Source organism: Rhinolophus hipposideros (assembly GCF_964194185.1).
Source record: "Rhinolophus hipposideros genome assembly, chromosome: 3".
Lineage (NCBI taxonomy): Eukaryota > Metazoa > Chordata > Mammalia > Chiroptera > Rhinolophidae > Rhinolophus > Rhinolophus hipposideros.
The window spans coordinates 67,045,148-67,072,548 of NC_138049.1; the positions used below are offsets into that span (position 1 = coordinate 67,045,148).

Consider the following 27,401-nt stretch of genomic DNA (forward strand, 5'->3'; position numbering starts at 1 on the left):
AATCTGTTTCTATACTTTTGGGGAATATTCTTTTAGAAAGGGTGGAAGGCTTAGTTTCATATGGGTGGTACAAACTGAGTGCTACTGAATTCAAGCAAAGCATCATGATACCACAGGTGAGGTCTGAGATTGATTTCAGAGGAGAGGTGAGAATTCAGCACATAGATAGGAACTGTGGCAGGTAAAATGATAACACAAAGTTCTGGCAATAAACAGGGTAAAGCGTGTTCTTAGAAGATTCAGGGGAACCAGTGCAAAGGAAGCTAGAGAAAGGATCCAAGGCTCTGTAGAAACACACTAAAGATGAAGCAGGAGTGTGACGGTTTAGTTCCAGCTTGCATCAATCACTTACCAGCCATGGACCTTTGAGAAAGCACAGCCTTCTAAGAATCAGCTTCCTGCTCAGTAAAATCACCTTTTTATTACTGACCTCACATAAAAAGGAGATACATGAGAGTCTTTTGTCCCTAAAGTATAATAAATTAATCTAAGGGGCCATTATCACTGAATTATAGAGGATATCCCTCGAAAGCTTGTAAAGTGTGGATTTCACAGTAATTAACAGTCTTTATCAAACACTTATAATATACCAGTTACTGCACTAAACGTGTCATAAACATGACTTGAGAGGTGGGTTATTATTCCCATTTTATAGATGAGGAAAATGACTCATGAAATACAAACATGCATTAGAAGCTTACTATAAATTCCTAGTGAAGTATCCACAGAGCCGTTTAGGACCAGGATTGCTAAATAAAATCTAAAGGTATTTCCCTTAAAATTGAAGAATGTCTCTGACCAGAGCTCTGCTGAGTCCTCCCCTGAAAGAGTCAACTGAAAAGAGAGATCCAAGCCCCCTAAGATGGTCACTGATGAAGCACATACTGACATGGCCCACGTGGGCACTGCTAGTGCATGCAGAGGGTAGAAAAGCCCATGGAGAAAATCTCTCATTCAATTATCTTGCCAATCACTGTTGTGTTCACTTCTCACTTTATTTTTAATAACTTAATTCTAAAAAAAAAAAGCTGTTCTACTTCCATGTGATATTCACCATTGCTGCATGCAAAATTTTGCATGAAATGCTTGTCACTTTCTTCTCCAGGATAACAGGGAGCCTTATTCCAATAACGTTCTGCTTGCACACGCTGCACTGAAACCCTCTGAGTTTTTGGATGAAGCAGGAGCAATAGCAATGGTTCCAAAACTCTCGCGATGTCATGTCTTTGTAGGACTTGGTTCAGCCAGGCTTGTCCCACAGAGCTAGTGGAACCATCGAGACTGTTAAGGCTATCTAACATGATGAACAGTGACCTACAATAAAAACAAATTAATTAGAGAACACAATACCTACTGTAATTGTAACACTCCAATTTTTCTAAAATTAACATTAAAAGTTGTAACTACTTTAGACTAATCACACTTCAGGACAACTTTTGACTATAGCACTTTAATAATCTTAATCCCTACAGTCTCAGTAGATACAATAAGGAGAAAACAGTTTTTCCTTTTTGTATGTACTTACGTTTCTTCAAATTTCACAAGCATACATTACTCTTGTAAGATAAATACTAAAGAATAGAAAAAAAACCTTAGAAAGTTAGTCTTGTTTTAGCAACACATTCAATTCATATTGCCAAATATTGAACCCCCTGCAATACAATTCAATACTACGTCTATGATGGTACATGCTGCTCTGTTCCCATTCTTTTTATGAATCAAAACTATGCGCTTAATTAAAGGAAAAACTTTCTGTGAAAGGTATGAAAATTTGGTTTGGAATCAGAAAACCCAAGATTCAAATCTGAGCCACACACTGTATCTTATGTGTAGTTTTGGGCAAGTCACTTAACTCCTCTGAGCCTCCACTGCCTCACTTGTACAACGAGGAAAAATGGTCGTCAAATTAGAGGTAGTATTTGTCAAGTGCTTAGGGCCTAATTCTTGTAGAGGTACCATAGCAGGTCAGTTAAAGATGGTAATGTTGAGTGAAAATCACCAGCTGAAACAACATCAAGCAGAGCACACATCTGATTCTGAGCTGAGCTGTAAGCATAGTTAAGATTTGTGGCCACTTCTCTGAAACCTGCTGGTTGAGACAGCTATCTTATGCCAATATATGAATCTACCTATAAGTGGCATCTTCTTGGATGTTAATGCAAATCTCATATTTGGAATATGGATCATCTAAGTAGCCTAGACAAATAGCAAAACAACTGCCAGGCAGCTAGAGATTTTTTGAATCCATGGATGGGGTTTCTCAGTATTTCATCTTTAGATTTTAGCAATTCCAGTTCAAGGCAGAAGAATATCTTCAATGCTAGAGAAACACTTATACATTCTACTATTTATATACAATTGCTCTCTGTGTGAAGATAGATTCAAGAAGCCTGTATCCATTGCTGTATCCCTGACACCTAGAGTGGCACCGGACCTAGAATGGTACCTGCCACCTTTATCAAGTAGGAACTTGATAAATAGTCATCTAATGAAAGGAAGAGGCACTAGGTGTTCCAGAGCTAGAAAGGGACAATTTGGCAGATAAATGAAATCTGGTACATAGATGAAAATGCCACGCATTTTAATGCAGCTTAGATTTTTAACAATAATTTATAAATTCTACTTATAAAATCTGTAAATTGCTATTGCCTACCCCTGCCAAACTAACCAGAGGATTCAAGAAAAGAAAATTAAGACATCTAACTTTAAAATCTTAATATAAAATGTAACCAACCTGTCAAAAGAACGTGCAAAAGATGAAGACTTATTTATATGGAGGTCCCTTGTTAGATGCCAAAGAACTGCAAACTTTGCATGTGCTTCCATCCTTATTTTCTGAGGAGGAATATGAGAGATTAAAATTTTATTCTTCTTTGAAGATATTAAGTAATTTTAGCAAAATCACAGGAGCTATTTAAGAGAGAGTATTATGTTCACTCTTCCTGGTACTCCAATACACACTGCAATAAACTTTATTTTTTTATAGGAATAGAAAACTAAAAAACAGTATATATAAAATATTAAATCTAAAAGATCATCTCACGCTGCCTTATAATTATTATTTAGTTTAGACTAGGTAATCAGATTACTAGATTATCATATAACAGGTGATGGAAAGAGCTAATAATGTGCACGTCATCATGATATCTTGAGTATAGGAACACATTACCCCTAATTTTAAAATAAATACTTAATAGTAAAAATTGATTTTATTGTACTATATAATTTACTTTGTTCTCAGAAATTATATATTAATCCCAAATGAATTTATCATCACTTATAAAGCTGGTTTATTAGATTGAAAAATTTAAACAGCTTAAAATAGTATACTACTTTTGGGATTATTTGGAAAAGATAAAATATTAAGATAACAATGTAAAAATAAATTATTTAGAAAGACCAGCATTTGGTATTAGATAATGAACATGTATTAATATAAACCAAGTAGAAATTTTGATATTATAAAAATGTTTATAGTCTTTCTCAAGCACTTGTAGAATTTTTCAAGTAAAACCCCCCCAAAATCAGGGATTGCAACTGTCTTGATTGCCTGTGATAGGCCAGAGAAGTGTTTGCTTCTCCTGCAGGCTTAATAAATGCTTTTCCTATGAAGCCTGTGTACATCAACCAATACAAACATGTAAAATAAAAGCAATAACAGGTATTTTAACTTTTTTCATGGATGTAAGTATCTTCATTAAGAACTTACTATTTCTTTACAAATGAAATTTTACACAAGTAAACCGGTATGTAATTTGTCCTAAATTTATACTTAGTGTAAAACAAATTATAAATTAAAATATAAGACATTAGTTTTGAAAGAATGTGTTGAAGCTAAAATAGAATTTAACGTTTTCCTGGGAATAAACTTTTCATTCTTCTCATTTACTCCATCATTTCCCACTTCCTCACTCTGCCAATGTTTTATTTACTCAACACAATGCCTTTTTAAATATAACCCAATCAAACTCACTAGGACTGAGGGTTTTTTGGTGTTTGTTTTGTTGTTGTTTTTTTAATTAGGGTACTCCCCTTCTGAAAGCTATTTAATAAAATCTTCAACTTATTGTACAGAGCAGGTGCGGGAAAACCACAAACTTCATTAAGTTACCCTGAACAGGTCAATCAGAATTAGTGTCCCAGCTTCTTTTCAAGCTCACTTGTAACTCAGATGTCTTTACTCTACTTGACTTATGTATCACTTCCTAAACATTAGAACACAAAATCCTTATTTTGGATATTAAATATAATGAAAATAATATAATCTCACCTATTAGCATTCTATAGCTTATAACTTGTAACTTAAAATACTATTTCATTTCCCACATATTAATGTACCCATCAGTTTCATTACTGAGGCCACTGAGTTCTCTTTAAATGTCTCAAGAAATCAAACCAGCAACTACCCATAACTGATGTCCTGAATCAAGAAATAAACCCCGTATTTGATTTCGGGTTACTTGATTTTTCATATTACTGATGCTTTTTAAAAGAACTTTCCTCTGAAATGAACATATTTATTTTGAAGATTAAGATCATTTTGAATGAAGCTATTATCTCTTATTCAGATACTAGTTGCAGTCATTTTCCTAAATTTACATTTTGGTATAATAGGAGTGCGGAGTGGACACAGGATAAGAACAGAAGACTTTACCTTATCCTTATGGGTTAACTGCTGACTTATAACATCCTCACAGATGCTAGAAGAAGGAACCAAGTTATGTAATTGATAAAAGAGTTCCACACTCTTTTGGTGGTGCTGAGGTGTCCCATCTCCCAGCTGGTCCCACAATGTTAAAGCTACATGCTATAGAAAAAGATGTAAAAGTGACCGTGTTAACAAAACCATAAATGAAAACTTATTAACAAACATTTCCTACTGGTACAAACAAGTCTGATTGCCAGCCCCGGAAGGCCTTTAACACTCATTATGCCACTGGGATGAGATTGAAAAGTGTACCTTTCCTTATGCCCACTTTCTGGTCATCCAGACCCTTAGAACGTCCTATGATAGCCCTTTAATAGTATTTATTTTAAATATCAGACATGTAAGCACTTTCTGCAGGTCCAAAATAAGTCTCCATTTCACTATTTTAGTGACATTTAATAAAGTGATGCTAGATTACATTATCCTTAAAAAGATACAAATCCCACATTTAATATATTAGTATTTATAGTTATATGTTGCAAAGTGAAATATAATTTATGGTCCAAATACCCAAACTACTAAGCCATACAAAACAGGTCATATGTATTTCAGCGCTTCATGTGTTAACACAGTGATGCTCTCTGACAGCATTAAGAGAAATGCAACAACCTTCAGGGATCACTACCCTCACATTACAGAAATCACCTCTAATCTAGATGGGACGGGGCACAATGACTTCAAATCAAATAAGAATTTTTAAAAATTATTTATGTATAAAAAAATCTACCTGCTTAAGATGTAATATAATCCAAATATACTTGATGTTCTTTCTACGTAGCAAATATTATATGTACTGTTGTGATAGAAATCAAAGACTGTGCATTTTTTCTAAATGCCAGTATATACCACAGACGATAATCAGACAATATACAGTCAGGAAAACTTTTCCTGGGAGTTTTGGAGAGCTGAAATTGTACAAAGCAAAAGTGCCACAACAACTTCATCTGGAAATAAGTTTAACTATATAAGTGAGCTTTCCTTTTTTTTTGTCTGAAATTATTTCCTCCATGGCTTTAGTGCCTTAATACCTGTCTTTCTTTATACCTTTATACTTCCCTCATCCTTATCTTTTTCCTACACACAAAACTGGGGACAAAATGGGCAAAGCAGTACAAATCAACTATAATATCTTTCTCTATACGGTATGACATTAAGGGGTTCAATTAAGACTGGTTATCATCTTTAAAATCTTTTCTACGCAAACTAGGTCAAGTATCATCTTAGTCATGTATGTATTTTTTTAAAATTTACCTTGAAAAATTCAGTCTTCTCAGCTATGTACCTCAAATTGCCCGGTGTGAGGGGAGGTCTAATAACCACAGCTACTCTTCCCTGGTTTGGACTTAAGGGTTGCGCAGGTTCCACACTGTTGATGTTTTCCCCAGTGACGACGGCCACAGACTGAGTCAATCCCACCAGGTCCATGACTAGTGAAATAGCAACACTCTGCACACTGAAATCACTGGCTTGGCTGCAAGCATTCATCAGCGTCTGGAGCCACAGTGGAGGCTGCACATGCTCCCAGTCTGAAACAACAGAACCAATAGTTCATCACACTAAACCTTTCACCTGTACTTTCAAGTTAATTAAAACACAACAACAACAAAAACCAAAGCACCTCTATTTAATACCTTTAGGCCTTGATAACAAAACCTGGTTTCTCCCATAGACTAGAGCTTTCAGAAAATAAAGCAGCAACAAGAATTTCATAAATTTTTAATGTGTATTTTTCTTATGCCAAGTTATACAATTTATTTTCCTGTCCTGAAAGACAGTATATTAATCAAATATTATGTAGTAATCACTGCACTTTGTATGTGTATATATATATAAATTTAAATAAAGGTAAGCACATGTGATACTAGTCATAAAAAAGAAAACTAGTGGACCTAAATATTACATTACTTTTCTCCAATAAAAAAGTTAATTTCCTTCTTAGCTTCTACTCACTTGCAAACTGTGAAAGACATCAAATTTTCAAAAATTTCCAACATATCAATTTCCCCATGACAGGATTTCATTTTTTAAAAAAAATCTATAGATTAAAATAATACTTTAAAATTAACTATGTAAAAATATCCCGTTTTAATATCTGAGTGCTCCTAAATAAAAAACACGCATACCATAAAAAATATTTAGATATAAATAACACATAAACTACCTTACCAGTTTCTGATTTTTCAGAACACAACTCTGAGGTATGGTTCCCCTCAGCAATGTAAACTGGGAAACTTGAACACTCCAAGAAGAGCTGGCAGGCAGCAAGGAAGGCAGAAAGGTATTCTTTTGAAGTTTTTTGTTTATTTATGTTCCTCTCTTTTACATCTCCATGCGAATCCCGGTCCCATTTTGGAGTCTCTCCTAGCTGTCCGCTGAGATCCCCATGATGCTCTGCAGCTAAAGCCTGAGAGAAAGAGCTACTCTGAATGATGTAGAGGTTGATCAGTCTGGTGAGAAACTGTTGAACATACGCCAAGCAGCACTGCATTGCAGTCTTCTGGGCTGTCTTCTCACTTAGGGGTGCTGTCCCCTGAGTGACCAAGGACGGAGGCTGAATGATGGTTTCCTCAGATCCCACAGTGGAGGCCGTTTCTGTCTCCGAGGACGTGCTGCCAACTGGGATGGCAGCTGCTCCCGGCCCCTCACTCAGTTCTCGGTCAATGTCATCCGTTCGGTCTGCTTGATACTGTATAAACTCAGTGAAGCCACTCTCTGATGACTGACTACTTGGTGGATTTTCTCCATCTTCAAACACTTCAGTAGGATTTTCAAGAGAAACTGATGATACCTAGTAGAGATTAAAAAGAACAAAAGGGTGAGTAGCTAAATGTATATATTAGGAATTAAAAATTAGAAATGGCCAAGTTTTGAGACAAGTCAATTTTAGATTAGACTATTCACAACTTAATCTACATATTCAGCTGAATCTTAAAATGGTTCCTACAATTGATGTATATGCCTATGACAATCAATAAGAAATACTGATACAGTCCTAATGAATACATTAAAGTCATTCATTAAGTATTTATTTTTCACTATATGCATATTATAAACTTAGGTTCTTGAAGGCAAAACATGTGTATGTACAAATCTCTAGGATCCATATCTTTGTTGTCAAATGACTAAAAATTTATTCAATCTACTTTAGGAAAACACTTTCATAGTTTCTAAATCATGCAATTTTGCTAATGTCTAAACAATGCAAGGAATGAGACATATAAGATTAAAAAAATGACATTTTGAAAACTAGAAATAAAATCGAATAGGTTACCTATTCAGGACCACATGAGCAAAATTTATGTCTGAAGTGTAAAAAGCACTATTTAAATGTTTGCTATGAATCTTAGATTCTTTCAACGAATAGTTATTGAACTTACATTTTGTGCCAGACACTATATTAAGTACTAGGAATAAAAGCAATAGTTTATAATTTAGAGGGCAAGATAAGAAACAAACTATAAACAAAAAAATGAACCAGCTACTGCAGTAGAGATGGAATGGATCAACTGTTCACTCCCTATAATAATAGGACAAGTACAATCATCAAACATATTTTAGTTTTAAGTAAACAAAAGTTCCTTGGGAGTGCCAGAGCATAATTTGAATTTGAACAAGATCACTAAAGAAATACTCTGTGATATACACTGCTGCCACAAAGCTGGGCCTCACCCAGTGTTGCTTGCTTCAGTGAATCACACCAGGAAGGCAGACACGTAGGGGTGATTCCTGGTACCTGCTTCAGCTCTCCTCCACAGCCCTCCACATCTATTTCAGTGTAGTGGTCTCCAGTAAGGGAGCTGGCCGGGAGTCAGCTAAGGCTCTGTCACTTACTAGGTTGACAAGTTATTTAACATCTCCAAACCTCAGTTTCCTAACTTGTATAGTGGAGATGACAATCCCTACATTTTATGGCTGCTATGAGGATTAAGTAAAACAGGATACATAAAATACCAGGCATAATACCTGACACTTAGCAAACATTCAATAAATGTTAATGATCACTCATAATCCTTAACAGTCAACCCATTACTATGTCTTCTTGATTTTTTCTCCTAAGAATATGGCTAATCCATCCATTTCGCTCTGTCTTCATGCCACCATCTTGTTAGCACGTGTTACCACCACCTCTCATCTGCACTGCTGCAGGTCTCTCCATATCCATTTTTGCTTCTCACATCCATACTCTACACTGCAGCCAGAGTAATTTCTCTAATACATACATTGTCACCTGCTCTTTTCCCTTGAGCGTGTTCCCATTGCTTCTAAGATAAAAAGTTTTAGTATAGTGAAAAGGGACTGTAAGACCTGGCTCCTGCCTACCTCAACAGCTGCATGTCCCCCTGCTGCATTGTGCTATCTGCCCAACAGCCTTTTGGGAATGGTCTTTCCTCTGTCAAGTGCTCTCTTCTTTCTACCTCACCCTTACCCCAAATTTCTCTAGGATTTCACTGAAATAATCTTTTCTTAAGAAAGCCTCCTTTGGCCCCCAGTCTAGGTCAGATCACTCCATTTTCCACATTCCTGCCACTCTATATTTTCCTTCATACACTTACCACAACTATAATTAAATGTGCAATTCTTTGTTTAATGTCTGTATCCTAGGAAGAAAGGGTCAAGAAGGGCAGAGACTGTGCCTAGTTCACTTTTGGATACCTAGTGGCTTATACAATCTAAGTGCTGAATGAAGACAGGCTGTTCTATTTCAAAGGTAAGAAAACTAAGGCTCAGGAAGGTTAAAAAACAAACAAACCAAAAAAAAAAACTTGCCCAAGGTTATAGCAAATAGGCTTAGTAGTTAGTAGAAGAGGTGAAATTAGGTAATTCTAAACTTCATGCTCTTTCCACAATGGTATATCACTATATCTGTAACAATATGAGAAATTTTCTTACTATAATGCCAAAGTTAGAGGTGACTATCAGAACTGAACTTGTCAATTTTTTTGTCCTTGAAAGGTTAACAACCATCTAAAATCTTGTATGAATACATTTAAAAAAGTATTTAAATGGTAAAACTGTCATTAGTGTATTACTATAAATTTATTTTTGTATTGACTTTTTTACATAAGGATCATAAAACACTGGATGATATTACATTAATAGATTTAAAGCTAAAAATTCAGTTAAACTTGCATACATTTATAATATTTAGTTGTATGGTCCACATTAAACATAAAATAAAATCTATTCCTGAAAATAGAAAGGAATTACATGTTTTGGACATGTGAATATAGAGATCCAATATGCTCATTTTACAAAAATGTACTAAGTGCATAGAGACAAAATTAGATTTATAATTTTTTAAAGAACCATTCCTTCACTTACACTTTCAAAAAAATACAGAAAATACCCTTAGCTTTCAAATATGATCAATTTTCAGACATCTCAGTGAAGATAATATCATTGTGCTTCAGTAAAAAGTAGGCAAGAAGATATATGCCCTGGGAACATAGAAGAAAACCAAAAAGAGAGAGGGAAAAGCATACTCTAAGTTTAATGAACCATCGTGTTTTTTAGAGAGTATATTATTTAATTATATTTCATTTACTGTGAATGGATCTTCCCATTCACCTTACCAGGAACCATCAATAAGTGCCTCCAGATGTTCTCTACATAGTAAATATTTACATATTTGAATATGCTTTGAGAGAGTGCTAAGGTCCTTTCTCGACTCTCACTAACCTCATTAAAACAAAAAGCAAATCTTCAAAAGTAGTTAATGCTTATTTTAGTTTTATTTTTAAGACAATCCTAAGACATAAAGGAAAAACAATACACAAAATCAATTTCCCAAAAACAGAATCATAACAGAATATCACATATAAATAATAAGCAGGTAGGAAGTAAGAGAGACTGATTTTAGTTTATGTGGGATAATCCTGGGATGTATTTAAATTGCCTGAGGGTCAGCAATGGTCATTTCATATATGAAAAGCAATATATATAAAAGGACCAAAAAACCCCAAAAAACTTTAGGATTAATACTTGATGGGAAAGGTTGTATGAGATCATCCTGATAATACATTTTGATGGGCTGAAAAACAATAAAAACACAACTGGAAAAAAATAAGGGCAACTATACAAATCCTGGATTTAGGTAATGAACCTTATATGCTATAAATTTTTGTTTTAACATAGTGTCACTGTACCTATATAATTCCATTAAATGTTTAATATTTGCTAAAAAATATTTTAATATTATAAACCTGAAAGCTTCTAAACTACTGATTGTTTCATCGGTTTTTCATAGGTGTTTAAGTATGTTACTAATGCCAGATTAAAAATTTTATAATTCTATTCAATGTTATAAAGTAAGCATTAAGAATCCAGAAGATTGAGGAGAGTAAAAAGATTCTGGGTTTCAAGAAGAGCATGTCAAAAATTTAGTGTATAAATATGAAAAGGATCAGTACAGTTTAGATTATAAAGCTGGTCCAATATGGACCTACTGGACATGTGTCTACCACACGTGAAATGTGGCTGAGCTGACAGAGGAACTATTTTTATTTCAAATGCTTCTGATAAATATTCAGCATTTGAACGAAGATCTGCTATAGGTGTAAACTACACACTGGGATTTTGAAGACAGTACAAAGAAGAATATAGAACATCTCTGACTAATTTTTTTATATTACATCAATTTTATATGGATTACATATTGAAATGGCAATAAATGAGCTATAAAGAGCTAAATAAAATATAATTAAAATTATTTTCACCTGTCTTTTTACTTTTCAAAAGAGGTTACCAGAAATGTAAAGATTACATATGTTGCTGTCACTGTATTTCTATTGTAAAGTGCTGACATAAACAATTAAAATTGCACTACAGCCGAAAGCCTACAAGACAAATCTCCTGCCACAACACTTGGATCTCGGCAAGATTCACTAATGTTTAAATGGTTCTGTGTAAGTGATTTTATGCAGAAACTGGTCTGCTGAAGAAATATACAGTTGCCCCTTGAACAATGGGGGGGTAGGAGGAACGTTGACCCCACTAAACAGTCAAAATCCGAATATAACTTTTCACTCCCCCAAAACTTAACTACTAATAGCCTGTTGACCGGAAACCTTACTGATAACATAAACAGTTGATTAACACACATTTTATTAGTTATATGTATTAGTTGCTATGTTCTTACAATAAAGCTAAAGAAAATGTTAAGAAAATCATAAGGAACAGAACATACGTCGATAGTAGTGCTGTATTTATTGATAGTGTAAGTTTACATTGCCTATATGTCAGCACCTACATCAATATTCTTATATGATACAAAACACTGTAGGTGTTGTATGTATGACTAACACTAGACATCAAAAATGAAAAGACAATGTGAATAATAAACTCATGATTATTTTCAATGATTTTCAATGATTTTCAATGATTTTCAATGCATGGTGTAACAATTCATGCATTGATAGCAAAGCAGAGCAATATCATTGTTTTATGGTAGCCTAGTGCAATCGGTATGATTGCTTCATGGTAGCTTAGCCTATACACTAATGAATAAATCATTATAAAATTTTTATGGCATACAGTATTAGTCATATTCCTAATACAGAATTGGAACCATTGTTACATTTTTTAAAAAAATCACTTACCTGTGATGACTGCCTGATATGCAGTTTCTTCAATTATGAGAGAGGCATACTGTACAGTAATATAATTATTCAAAAGCAGTTATAAAGCAGTAAGAAAACTAATACATTATTAATTTTATATTAAATATCATTCATCTTATGCCTATGTAAAGATAGACTATCCACGTCCATACAAGTCATCCACACAATGTTCTACACAACGAATACTTAGGCAACGATGATAATGATGACACAAAAACATCGTCCACATTCTTGCTGCAGTTATTCGATTTTTTCACATGAAGACACACATACATACACAGCAGATACAGATAGCTTTATAACTGTAAGGCATAATGATTAGTTAGTATTCATTAAGTGGAAGTAGATCATAAAAGTCTTCATGCTCATCACCTTGAGTAGGCTGAGGAGGAAGAGGGGTTGGTCTTGCTGTCTCAGGGGTGACCGAGGTGAAGGGGTGAAGGAGGTGGAAGGGGAGGTGGTAGAGGCAGGCACACTCGGTATAACTTTATGGAAATATGTTGTAATTTCTGTCTGACTTCCCTGCTTTTCATTTCTTTAAAAATGTTTCTATATGGTACCAATCCTTCTTCCATCGTTTGCTTTATCTAGTTTTAAGTGCCTGCATAGATGGGCCGTGTCATAAAAGAAGTCAGAAGCAGTCTTGAATAATTGGAACCCTTCTGCCAGACTGTCTGATGTCAACTTGTTTTCTGGCACGGCTTCTTTTATATCTTCTTCCTCATTGTCTGGCATTGGTTTGGAAGCACTCATCTCCATCAAGTCGTCTGTTAATTCCTCTGGTGTGGTATCTGTACGTTCTTAAATCCGTCTAAGATCTAGAGTTTGAAACCCTTCATCCTTCACCTTTTTGCCATATCCACAATCTCTTCCATGATGTCCTTGATTGGCTCTTGTAAATCCTGTGAAATCAGGAACATCTGCACACAGTTTTCTCAAGCAATTATTTATTGTTGGACTTGCTGGCTTTCACAGCTTTTTCTATAACAATGGCATCTTCAATGGTGTCATAGTTCCAGACTTTCACGATGTTCTATTGGCATTCTCATCCTTAGTGTTGACAATCCTTTTCATAGAGAACCGTGTGTATTGAACCTTATGATCCCCTGATCTAGAGGCTGAATTAGAGATGTTGTGTTTGGGGCAAAGTAGACCACTTTAATGCCTTCGGTGTTGAACTCATGGGGTTCTGGGTGGCCAGGGGCATTGTCCATATTGAAAGAACTTTAAATGGCATTCCCAGACTACCTTTACTGGGAAGGTACTTGATGACTCCAGGGACAAAGCATCGGTGGATCAATCCAGAAAAAATGTTCCAGGCCTTCTTGATGTACAACCAAAAGCCTGGAAGCTGGTGTTTATCTCTTCCCTTCAAGGCTCAGGGTTTAGCAGGTTTAAAGATAAGGGTAGTCGTGATCATTAACCCAACTGCATTTGCATAAAACAATGGAGATAGCCTATTCCTTCCTGTGTTCAAGCCTGGTACTAGCATCTCTTCCTTACTAATAAATGTCTTTTGTGGCCTTTTTTTCACAATAGGACACTTTCATCTGCATTAAAAACCTGTGCAGGCAGATATCCTTTCTCCTTGATGATTTTCTTAATGGTGTCTGGGAAAACATCTACCTTTTGGTTGGCAGAAGCTGTTTCTCCTGTTATTTTGACATTTTTTAAACCAAACCTCTTTCTAAAATTATCAAACCATCCTTTGCTAGCATTAAATTCTCCACCTTTGGATTTTTCACTTTCCTTTTACTTTAAGTTGTCACATAGTGACTTTACTTTTTCTTAATTCATATTAAGAGTCTTTTGGATATGCCTATCTTATAGCAATCCTGCACCCACATAAAAGCTACATTTTCAAAACAAGATAAAAAGATATTTTACAAAAGTGCAAGGTTAACGCTCCTGCTGGCACAGCTTTTTAAAGCAATGGTCCTTATGCTGGAATTAATTTGTATTGAAATGGCAGGCAATGACAGCTGCAGACCTCAATCTATGGCACATATCAAGCAATTCAACTTTTTCTTGGACTGTCATTTCTTTTCTCTGTTTCTGGGGAGCACTTCCAGCATCACTAGTGGCATGTGCTATGGGTCTCCTGGTGTTATTCAAGGTTTATGGTATTGCACTCAACACGATGAAAAATACACGAGAACCATGAGAGATCACTTTTACTGCAATATACAATTTACTGGACAGACGAACTGCTCACGCAGAGATGATTAGCGTTGCATGGCCTTTTAAGTGGATACTCACAATACATGCTCACTGCAATAGCGACAGGTGACTACAAAATTATTATAGTATAGTATATATTAATTTTATGGAGTTACGATAAAATACTGCACCTTTGTTTACATTTTTCTTGACTGCAAATGTTTCCATATACGATCTGTAAGTGTGCGTTAAAGTTTTGAAAACTTTTAACTTTTTATAATAGATTGGTACATATTTTATGGTAGAAAATGATAAAATAAACTATTAGCTACATATATTTTATGCATTCATGATTTACCTAACTTTTTCTTGTTTCTCAAAAGTTGTTATTTGTAAGCTACACGGTTCATTTGTGAGTTTTTTCAAATTGTCACAAATCTCCAAAAATTTTACATTTATTGAAGAAAATATGTACATAAATGGACCCAAGCAGTTCAAACTCATGTTGTTCAAAGGTCATCTGTAACTGGTCTAATACCAACATTAATAACTAACATTACCTTTTTGTCTTCCCATTCTTTGACTGAGTTGTTCTGCCCACTTGGAAACTGCAAAACACCCGTGGTATTGGCAGATAACAGTGGAGGTTGAACTTTGCTAAGGATCTTTGAGCAGAGCCTGAGCGAATCTGTGAGTTCAGACAAATGCAATGTCTGGAGATGGCTTGTCAGGGCAGAAATCATCCTAAGCAGCAGCTGGGGCAAGTGTTCTGTCTGGATTTCAATGTAAGTCTCCTGAAAATAAAAGTGAAATAACAAAAGTTTAAATATGTATAACCTAAAAGTTATGCTATTTCATTTCTTTTTAATCCATATAAAAATGAAATAATTTTACTCATCTGTGATATTTTATATGTATCATGCTCTTAATTAACATTGTATGGTCATTTTATTATGGACTTATAAAATTTCTATTCCCAATTTCTCAATTTAAATACTTCAAAATATATATTATAAAATAACCCCAGCTTTATTTGCTACGTTACTGAAATTATAATAAAAGTGAATACAATCGTTTAAAAACAAAACAGGCTGAATGTCATACCTGACACAGCACCCTCATACTTCTAGAAGGCTTCAAAATGAGAAAGCAAAGAATTGAGGAGAGAAAAGATAAGGGGAAAAGATTTCCAACAGTCCTCATTTAATAGAAAAAAAAAATCATTAATGAATATAAATGCAGCATTAGACCATTATACACTAAACATTTAACATTTCAATAACATGCATTTATGAAGTATATTTTATGTATTATATAAGACTTGTCTATGTAATTATAAATCAGAGGACAAAACACTTGGAAAATTTTATGAAAAAAGTTATGGCAAAGAAGAAAAAAAATCAATATAATTTTTAAGATGACATTTAAAGATAAGGTTTGTCTCCAATATGAAATCTTTGAACTATTAGATTTCCTCAAAATTTTTTACCAAGGTGATCTTACCAAAGACACTATATCCAATAAAAAATCCACCAGTAAGCAGAAATTGGTCAGCTGTAACTCAGATGACTCACTACTATCTCCAGGCCCAATGTGAAGTCGGGCGTGTAGTGTTCTCCTAAAAGGACAAAATTCACTTTATCAAGTATACTATCATGTGAAATGAATACGGGTTGTCTTTATGATGAGGGTCAAGTCAACATTGGGAAACACATAGTAATGTTCTTGTGATAAAGCACATTCCTTTTCCCCCAGGACGCTACAGTACTTTGTGGAAAATTCCCAAAGCAAGATTCCCAGGTTTAACCTCTCCTTGTAATTCCCATCCTGTATTTCCAAGTGTTCTGGATGGATCACACTTTTTGGGACTTATTTCCTATTGCTCCCACAACAGGTATTATCTCCTAGTTAAAATGGATTATTTGCTACTTGATTTCTAATCTCAGGGCCTTTGTTCATACCAACTTGTCCTCCTAGACTGCCACCCTTCCCCAACCTCATTCTCTCATATACAGAATGCATCCATCCTTCAAGGTTTGATATCAAATGTTACCTCCTCCAGGAAGCCTCTTCTGATCCAAGTAGTAGAGATCATTATTCCAACATTCACATCAAATCACATTAATCCTATATGACCATACACTGCCCTACACTCTGAAGACACAAAGTTAAGAATATGGTACCGTTTCTAACCAGCAAGAAATATAAGCATATAGACACATAAATGTAACAGTGCGACAGTATAAGAAACGTTGATTCTGATGGGAGATTTGAGGGAGTCATGGAAGGCTACTGAATGGTGGGTGACCTCTGTGTGGGACTTTAGCAGATAGGCAAAGGAGGAGAATATTTTAGAAGAAATAGCACAAGTGAAGGCTCAGCTGCATGAAAGTTAATGTGTGTTCAGGAAAGAGTCCAGGTTAGCTAAAGAAGGGTGGATATGTGTGTTTGTGAATATAGAAATGAAGGCCAGGTGGCAAAAGACACTTTTAATTCCTCAACATTCCTACCACATTTAAATCTATACTAAGACATTGGTAACTTTCAATTTAATACTAGGGAATACACATGTGCATGTCTTACTTGTTCCCACTACAAGGTCTTCGAAGACTGGGACCATCTAAATGCCCAGCATAGTGCTTTTCAGTTAGGTGTCAATACTTGCTGAATGAATAAGAAAGCAACTCTCTAAGTCATTAAATGCACAATTAAAGCACCACATCAGAATTTATATTTTTAAAAGATTTCTAATCCCAAGATTGTACGTGCTTACTTTTTAACTATATGCTCCTGAGGCTTGAGACGTTAATCCAGTTTTGAGAGGATTTGGCTAGAATCCTGGCAGATTCTACTGAGGTTCACTAGTATTCTTGGGTTTTCAGAGTATTTTCTAAGTTTTATGTCCTAAGGGGTGGAGGGCTTTTATCACTCAATAGTGACAATATGGCTTGGCCTATGGCTTGAAAAACACAAGCATGACACCAAGGAATTTTTCACTATTTAAAGTGGGAATCATTTTGGGAATATAGCTGAGGCAGCCGCCATGAATTTGCTATTTTCTCTACAACAAAGAAAAACTGGGTTAGTAAAGATTGGAGAGGAAAAATCTTTCATCTATGCTAGTGACTGAGTAACTCATCTCTAAACTCCTTTTCAATTTTAAGAGTATATGATCAATAATCTATATTCTAGAATGACAGGGTAGAGCCAGGTTATGGCTATTAAACAATTGACAGTTGTCAGTAGTAAGAGAAGAATGTATAAATGAACATTCTTTTCACAGACTTAAGAACTTATAAAAACAAAGAAAAGTTGGCTTTGAATGCTATTAATTTAAAATGAATGAAACAGTATAACATACCTACAACATTCTTCAAACCAACGTGCAACATAATCCCACATATAATAAGGCTCAAAGGAATTAAAGAGAAGGTTGGCAGTTTTAATCAGCTCAGCTGTTTTCTTATTTTCCCTTAATTTACTACAAAAGGAAAAGAAAAACAAAAACTAATAAATATTAACATTTATTTTTTCAAATTTAAATTTGAGTGCAGTGTTGTTAGGGTAGTACCTATTCCTAGGCAGTTGACAGAAAACTTGCTGGTGAGAAAATTGGCACAGATAATTTTTATGTACTGCCACTCTATCACTTTATGTGTATTTTTCCAAATTTGTGTTTTCATAACTCAAATGATGATCAAGATAAAAAAATTAGCCTAGCATAAGAAAAAAACAGCTGTGCTTCCAGCAAAAGAACTAGAAGTTATTTTTGAACTACTCTGAGTGCCTGTTAATTTGGCATTAAATTATTTTGTTTCCCTTAGCACATATAAACTAAGTAGTGATTTGATTTTGACAGCCTTGATTCTAAAATAATTTTCTTTGCTTTCCTGTGCTGTTCAGGATTTGCTTAAAAAGGTTAAGTTTATGTTGGTGAGTTTCAATCTAATTATTATTCTTAGCTTGAAAAAATAGCACAAGCAAAAAGAACTAATACTGTATATAGCCATGATTACTGAAGTCCCATGAGGGAAAATAACTTTGTTATTTCAAGTGGAAATCCTTTAGCCTATTAATTACCCACCAACCTACCATCTCCTACCACCATCCTTACAATGAAAACAATTGCTTTTATATATAATGGGGTACTGTCAATGCATCTAACAAGTTGCAGTGCAAAAGATCAATTAAATTATCAGGCAGAGTACAGAATGCAATAGAGTATTAGGTTAGCCCATATTAACTTTTCAAATAAAAATTACAGGGTTATCATATTTATCAGAAATCAAAAACTGTCTTAAAATGTTTTAGTACATAAAAGTATGTTTTAGGAAGGTCCACGTTATCTCCCAAGTCTCATCAAGGAGATACTAGTGAAATGCAGATCATATAAAAGAAAATTGTAATCTTGGAACCTTTGCCATATTATAATAGATGAGGCTGGAAAAGTGGTAGGCTGCTTAAAGTAGAGAAGAAATGAAAAACTAAGACTTTGTCAACATGTATCTATTACTAACCTGAAAAACAGGATATGCTAATTTTATATAACTTATTCCAGGCATTAAAAAAATGTTTATATATATATGTGTGTGTGTGTATATATATATATATATATATATATATATATATATATCTGAAAGAACAAATAACCATAACTTGAAAAAAAAGTCTTTAAAGAACACCCGATGCCCTTTAATTCCTTAACTCTGTATTCAAGTCTTTTTCTGATCTCCTGAATATGTCAAGTCACCAAGAGTCACTACCTCTTACACACAACAGGCCTAGTTACCGAGTAAGGTACAACTTCTTAACTGACATGTAGCAGTTAATCTCTTGTGAGTTTGGTTAAGTGTGAATAAGTTCCCTGAAATCTATATTTTCACATTAGCTGCTAAAATTTAGTTTTCTAAATTGGTGAGATTGAGAACTAACCCCGGAATGTGGTGGTTCTACTACATAGCAGTCATGCAATAAATGTCTGTTTGAAAGATCAATGCAATTAATTATGAGAGTTCACATTACTAACATACAGTGATATTTTAAATCAAATTTACTCATTTGGAATACAAATTTCACAGAGCAGTGTACACTTTATAAATATTAATAAATGAGGACATCTTTATGTCATGCTTAATATTTTGGGTAATCCACCTGCTTAATTGAGCATGATCCTTGCTGAAGGGTTGTTCCATCTGAAGATCCAATTCTGCTTTGCACTGAGAATATAATGTTCTAAACACTTCAATTAGGACATCTTCTAGAATTACAGGTCCTAAAATTAATATACACATTAAAAATAATAATTAGCATTGGCAAATCCTGATTATCTGAAAATTGGCCCAGTCAAAGGATGCTTTAAAACAAGTATTTTTATAAATAGTTTTTTTCAGAAGCTAAACTTCACATTTTGAGAAGCTAAGAGTAAAATAGTAAACAACTGAACAAATGTTTAACTATTGGTTGACATAACAGAAATTACAGAATCAGGGAAATTGGTTTTGCCAATTAATAGCTCTATTACCTTAGACAAGCTATTTAACTTCTTTGAGCTTTAGTTTCTCATCTGGAATGAGGATAATAATATCAAACTTACAGGACCGTTGTTAGTGTTAGGAAAAATATCTGTATGGGTAGCATAGTTCCCAGGATATACTGAGTATTCAGTAAATGACAGCAATACTACTACTACTGTTAATTAAGTCCTTGAATTCTGTGAACTATAAAGAGAGTCATGATATATCATAAATGTTTCAATTTCAGTAACTTAATCAGGATTAAGAAGAGCTTAGATAGCATCTTTAAATGACTCCTCCACTGCATAGATAGTACAAAGTAGATATATGGTAACATAGCAGTTGGAAGTACACCTGTATCTTCTTAACACTCTAGAGTGAATGTTAGGTAAGAAATTGAGAATGTGTATTTTAGGTCCACCTCAAAATACAGCAACTTTTCTAAGTAATAGCTTTGCCTTATTTTTATTATGAAACAATACAAAACCACGTGACCGTATGCCCTAGGACAGTATATATTACCTAGCTCAGGTTTGTCCAGTAAACTGATTAAAATACGAAAAGGTTTTAGATCCTGCATTAAAGTGCTCTCTTCTCCAAATCCATTCACTTGTAAGATCCCCACCATTGCCTTTAAAAAAGAAAAAAAGTACACTAGTCATTTAATTAAACAGATTCAAAGATTTTTGTAAAGAAAAATATTTTTAAATACAATCATATGTAATGGAGAGTTACTTCCCCAATTATTTTTCTGAAGCTTTTTCATTGAAGTTGTCTTTTTCCCTCAGATGGGGGAAAAATGCTATACATATTTGTTTGTAAGAGAAGTGCTTACGTTTTCTCTAGAAAAAAGTGGAAAGTTAAAGAAAATCTAGAAAAATAAATACATGAGTTATTTGTTTGCTGAAAAGATAAAAATATTTCTATTTAAGATCATCAACATGACCCAAACTATGCCCCATCACATGGCAATATCTGCTAGTATATAATTATATTCCCACTGGTGACTCAAAACCAACTATATTCTTATAACTTCATTCACTTTTAAAAATGCATCAGATACCATGTATTTTCTTAGTTTATTCTGAGATATCCTAAGTATAATTGAAGTAAAAATAATATGAAATAAACCTATGGATCATTTTAACATTTCCATTACAATAGTTTTACCAAACATTTAGATTCCTGCAGCAACCTAAATTTTCCTGGGGCTTCCGAGGAAATAACACAGGTCCTGGCTCATTTTTGAAAAAGCTCCAACTTTCATAGGGCACATAGGTGAGATGCTGCAACTATGTTTTAATAAAGTCATGAAAACAAACTAAAAAAAATTATCTCTGAACTTACACAGAAATGAGTCTAGCTTATGGTTACTTATTCATTTTAATGTAATCATTTGCTTGTTATAATCATTCTTAGGAAGTTGGTGACTCTTGTCTCCACCCCTTCAACTGTGAATTAATTAATTCAATTAAGGCAGGACCTTGTCTTATACTTGTTGAGTAACTCTAGAGGTCAGGGAGTAACCAAAAGATAAAATGAAAACATTCATTACCTGAACCAACAATTCTTTTGAAAAGGTAGTGAAATAATAGGTGGCATGTTCCTCAGGATTACTGTGCCTTGTGCTTCTGGGTCCTATGATAGCACCGTTGTTATCAAAACCTCCATGGAAATAAATTGCAAAATAAATTAAAATGAAATTCTCAAAACTGTTGTTCACTAACACCAAACTGCAAATATCTCAAAAACAGCTCTAAATACTTACCAATTAGTAGCCCAATCAATGTCAGCAAGAGAGATTATTTTAGATAGTTTAATAAAGGGAAACCAATTCAATACATAAGTGAGTATCATAGTATTCTTCCAGAATTATCCTGTATTTTTATTTCCTAAAATTTACTGAAAACGCAGAAAATCCAAATTAAGTGATATTCTCTTACTCCATGTGGTCAGGAGTTGTGAAGAAAGGCTAACTACAAAAAATACGGGAGAACAAAGTGTACACAATGTTGTACTGCCTGAGTGACAGACTGGTACCATGTGTGGGACCAGTAGTCCTAATTCCTTTGATGGATTCAAAATTTTAGGAATTATGACATTATTTTGATTCTTAATTTATACTTTTTTATCTACATACTCATAGTATAACAACCTCAATTTATAAGAGCAAAAAAATCTTGTCAAAGGGAACATGACCTATGCTAATGATTAAAATGACCCCTTCAACTAAGAAGCTTTTGAAATTTCTTCAAACAATACACAATTAATATTGTTTTTGTTTTTATTGTCCATTTAAGCAAACTTTCAGTTTCTCCATTTAGGACATACACACAACTGGGTAATATTGAGGTATGGCAAATGTCCTTCCATCTTTTCCCAGGTAAGACCACACACATCAAACACCTACCAAGAAGCCAAGCATAAAGTCTTCGGTTCAGGGACATATCCCTCCTGAGTACTACATGAAGGGCTGCTGACAAGATCCTGATCATGTCTGGCCGAGTCGCCTGAAAAAGTTAGGAATGTGGCTGTATTTAATCACGTTCAAAAATATATTGTTTCCCTCTTAAAAAAGAATACCTTACAATACATTCAGAACTTTAGGGCTTAGTCATGTACTTTCACATAACAGTATTTCAGTTGATCTTTCAAACCCAGGAATTATTGCTTCCATTGTACAGATTAGTAAACAATATGTTAGGTAACACTGCTATTTAGTTGCACAGCTGAAACTATAACTGAATTATTTTAATCTCTGGTTTAAAGTTCTTTATCCTATCCAATATTAGCAAAATCTGACGCAAAACAAAGAAAATAAATAGAGCACTATAGGACAGACACAAGAAAAGTCATATGCCTTTAGTCTTTCACATTCATAGGGTTGTCAACTGACTACAGTTCTTTAGAAGTTCACTACCTTCATCAATTTTGTCTTTTATTTCCTTTTCTAAAATATTTATCTCGTAGTGTTTCAAACATATACAAAGACACACACAAAACATATAGTGAGCCCTTTTATCTTTCAGCTTTAAATCTTAAACATGTTTACGTTTTACTTCAGATCTTTTAAAGAGAAACAATTCATTTGTTCTTTACTTCTTTCCTAATAGCATTAAGTAGATGTTTAAAAAATTACTTACTAAAGAAGATCTGGTTTTATAAGGTAAAAGAGGTAAAGTTAAAAAAAAAATAAAAGGCAGCTAATAAAGTTGCTGTTAATTTTAAGCATATTATGGATCACTTTAGAATAGAATCTTGGGAGTCTGAACATTAGAAAGTTAAACGGAAATCAACTATTCTAACAACCACTCTAGAATAAAAGACCAGAGCTTCACAGGGCCTAAGTACTTAAATTCAAATGCCTGGTTAGTGTCCTAATTGGTTAGATAACTGATCTCTAGTTAATCAAGCTGGAGAACTTTTTACTACACCATGCTTTTTGACAGTATTAGAAAGGGATTTATCCAGGTTGTTTCAAAAGAATCTTACAAAAATAACTGAGATGTTACAGAACACAGATCATCAATAGTTGACAAATTATAGTCATCTAAATACAGATGTCTTCCATTAATCTAAGCAATTCTCAAAGTGTGGTCCCTGGACTCCTGGGGATCTCTAAGACCCTTTCAGGAGCTCCAAAAGGTAAAAACTATATTCATAACAATACCGAGATGTTATTTTCCTGTTTTGCTGTGTTGACATTTGCTCTGATCTTGTGAAACTGGGTAAAACTGCTGGCATCCTCAGCAAGAAAAGTAGTAGCAGAGCAGTGACATCCAGTGTACATGTAGTCACTGTATTTTTTTACTGTCATGTACTTGCAGTAGAATCAAAAAACACACAAGGAAAAAAGTCAGTTTTCACTTAAGAATGTTGATGAACCAGCAAAAATTTATTTTATTAAATATTGTTCCTTTAGTACATGCCTTTTAATATTTTATGTTATGAAATGGGAAGAACACAAAGCACTACTGATGTGTATTGAAATATGATACATGTTTCAAGGAAAAGGACTTGTGTTGACTGAATTGTGAGCTTTTTTCACATAATACCATTCTGGTCTGAAAAAATGACTGCAAATACCATGATTATTCAGGGTTGGAAACGGCATTTTCTCAAAAATAGATAAAGTGAGTCTGTCACTTCAAGAAAAACAATATTCATCATTACAAATAAAATTTAAGCTTCCAAAAGAAAATAAGAATTTTGGAAAATTTGGTTTTGGCTTGAAATTGTGTTGTGCTGAATTAAATTGAATTGGCTAGAAGGCTTCCAAATACCTAAAAAAACTTTACTGATGAGATCAGTGATGACAGTAATGAATGGGAGTTTGTTATTGTATAATGAAGTATGTTAACATTTGGAAGACCTGCATTATTCAGTAAACCAATATTTTCCAAATAACCAACCATGATGTTACAAAAGAATGTACAGAGCCATTCAAAGTGCAAGACAGACCAGTGGATTTTAATGAAACAGAATATGAAAAGTCCATTGATATGATTTTAGATTCTTTGTTGCAACTAATTTTTTAAAACCACAGCATGTCAGAGTCCAGAGTGCTAAGCATTACAAAACAAATAATAACAAGTGTTGGAGAGGCTGTGGAGAAAAAGGAACCCTTATATACTGTTGGTGGGTATGCAGATTGATGCAGCCACTATGAAAGGCTGTGTGGAGGTTCCTCAAGAAATTACGAATAGAATTACCACATGACCCAGCAATCCCTGCCCTGGGTATCTACCCAAAAACTCTGAAAACATTTATCTGTAAAGATATATGTGCTCTGGTGTTCCTTGCAGCTTTATTTACGGAGGTCAAGACATGGAAACACAAGTGTCCTTTGATAGATGAATGGATAAAGAAGTTGTGGTATACATACACAATGGAATACTATTCGGCAGTAAGAAAAGATTAAATAGTGCCTTTAGCAACAACATGAATGGATTTTAAGATTATGCTAAGCGAAATAAATTACACAGAATGGATGGATCTTGAGATTATTATGCTAAGGTGAAAAAGTCAGACAGGAAAAGTCGAGAACTACATGATTTCACTGATATGTGGGATATAAAACTGAAAGCAACAAAGGAACAAAACAAAGAAACAAAAACTCAGACACAGACAATAGTTTAGTGGTTACCAGAGGTTAAGGGGCGAGGTAGGTGAGGGTAAACAGGGTCAAATATATGGTGATGGAAGGAGAAATGACTCTGGGTGGTGAACACACAATGTGATAAATAGATGACATATTACAGAATTATACACTTAAAACCTATATAATTATACTAACCATTGTCTCCCCAATAAATTTTAATTAAAAAAAAAAAAGTTCTAGAGCATGTCACAGTGACTAAACATTTGACTTTCAAATTCAGCCAATTCTGCTAAGGGTCTGACAAAAGGCCCAGTTCACCAAACAAAGAAAAGATAATATCAGGACAGAGATAAGGCTGGATAAAGGCCTGGATTTCAGAGTTTTGGCTCAGACATAACTAGCAATGAGTACCTCCTACTTTTTATAGGTTAGAACTTTTTTTTAAAGGCATGAAATAATCTATTTCAATTTCCATGTTCTTATCCAAATCAACAGATCTTTTTTCTTCATAATATTCACAAATTCTACTCCTTAAAAAGGAACTTCTTTTCTATGTACTGGTTTGTAAAACAAAAGAATCCAACTTAAATAAAAAAATAACGACACATGATGAATCTATGATTTTCCAAAGAATACCTTATATTAATATCAGCATTTACGTTTTACCTGACTCATGTGGAATGGAAAACAGAAGAGTATGAGGTCCAGCGTGCTTCTCTGTACAAGTACACTTGAGTCCTGCACTGAAGTACTTACTGCTTCTACCTGAAATAAAAAAGGCTTTAATATTTATTGTCTATTACACTGGGAGATATTTACCATGAAAATGTAACAACTCTTCATTTTCTGCCATAAATAAAAATATGCTTCTGAGCATTTTATCAATAATTAACAGTATATTATTTTGAATAGGTAAATGTACTGCGATGGTTCAAAAATTAAGGAGTAGGAAATAATGTCTCCCAACCACCCAATTTCCTTTTTGCAAGTAACCAATGTTACTAGTGAATATTTTCTGTAAATATAATAAAAACACACATGTACATATCCCTTTTACACACATAGCCTTTTTCATTTAAAAATAGATTTTGGAGCTCTTTCCTAATAACTACATAAAGAGCCTTTTTTACAGCCACTATTTCATAGATAAACCCTAATTTTTTTTTAACTAGGCTACTAATGATGGACATTTATACTGTTTGAAAACATTTACTATTATAAATAATGCTGCGATACACTTATATAATGCACAAATACATCTGTAGGATAAATCCCTCAAAGTAGAATTGCCACGTCTTAGGGTATATGCAGTTGCAATTTATATAGTGTAATGCTTTCTATTAAGGTTATACTTATATTCCTACCAGCTTTGTGTGACTATTTGTTTTTCCATGTTTACCCATGAATTTTTAATTTCTGTCAATTTGATATATAAAAACTGGTATCTTGGTAAATTTTTATTTCTCTTATTATAAGTAATGTTGAGCACCATTTCATGTTTGAATTATTTTTATTTATTTTAGGTCAATTATCTGTTCAAACCATTTTTTCGACCTGACTGCTAATATTATTTATTTGTAGTAGCACTTTGAATGTTAAGGAGATTAATCCTTTAATTGTAATGTGTTGTAAATAGTTTTCCAATTATGGCATTTACCTTTTAAAGAAATTTTGAAAATGACTTGTTTAAAACTTCCATTAAGTCATCAAAAGAAAATGTAACAAACAATACATTTAAAGATCTGCATAAAAATGGTATAGCTATTTTGGAAAATAATTTGACAGTTTCTTATAAACTTGAATAAACATTAGAAGAAAATGTAGCAGTAAATCTTTGTGACCTTGGATCAGACACAATTTCTTAAATATTATCTAACACCAAAAACACAATGGCAAAACAGAAAACAAATTAATTGGACTTGATCAAAATTAAAACTTTCATGCTTTCAAGGACACAATCAGAAAAGTGAGAAGACAATTCACAGAATGGGGGAAAATATTTTCAAATCATATACATATAAGAATGTAATATCTTCTTCAATTTCTTTCAAAAATGTCTTATAGTTTTCAGCATATAAATCCTTCACATCCTTGGTTAAGTTTATTCCTAGGTATTTTATTCTTTTTGCTGCAATTGCAAAAGGAATTGTTTTTTCTATCTCTTTTTCTGAGATTTCATTGTTGGTATATAGGAAAGCAATGGACTTCTGTACAGTTGATTTTGTAGCCAAAATGTGTCTTCTTTGTACAGAAGACACAAAGAAATGGAAAGACATTCCGTGCTCATGGATTGGAAGAAT

General features: G+C 33.8%; 1 protein-coding gene across 8 annotated transcripts in view; it reads right to left on the reverse strand.

Moving 5' to 3' along the window:
• DOP1A (DOP1 leucine zipper like protein A) overlaps window positions 1-27,401 on the reverse strand; it is an 89,993-nt gene that overhangs the window by 29,729 nt on the left and 32,863 nt on the right. For 3 of the 8 annotated variants that reach the window (XM_081044283.1, XM_081044280.1, XM_081044278.1), the window contains exons 6-18: window positions 25,768-25,866; window positions 22,411-22,510; window positions 21,556-21,665; window positions 20,523-20,631; window positions 19,639-19,759; window positions 17,849-17,968; window positions 15,991-16,105; window positions 15,048-15,281; window positions 6,875-7,496; window positions 5,960-6,234; window positions 4,655-4,807; window positions 2,735-2,835; window positions 1,055-1,314 (exon numbers count right to left, since the gene is read on the reverse strand). In XM_081044283.1, the coding sequence (XP_080900409.1) occupies window positions 1,055-1,314; window positions 2,735-2,835; window positions 4,655-4,807; window positions 5,960-6,234; window positions 6,875-7,496; window positions 15,048-15,281; window positions 15,991-16,105; window positions 17,849-17,968; window positions 19,639-19,759; window positions 20,523-20,631; window positions 21,556-21,665; window positions 22,411-22,510; window positions 25,768-25,866 (2,419 nt within the window). Of the gene's footprint in view, window positions 1-1,054; window positions 1,315-2,734; window positions 2,836-4,654; window positions 4,808-5,959; window positions 6,235-6,874; window positions 7,497-15,047; window positions 15,282-15,591; window positions 15,622-15,990; window positions 16,106-17,848; window positions 17,969-19,638; window positions 19,760-20,522; window positions 20,632-21,555; window positions 21,666-22,410; window positions 22,511-25,767; window positions 25,867-27,401 lie in introns of all 8 variants that reach the window. The other 5 variants (XM_081044282.1, XM_081044277.1, XM_081044279.1 and 2 more) reach the window with 4 other exon arrangements.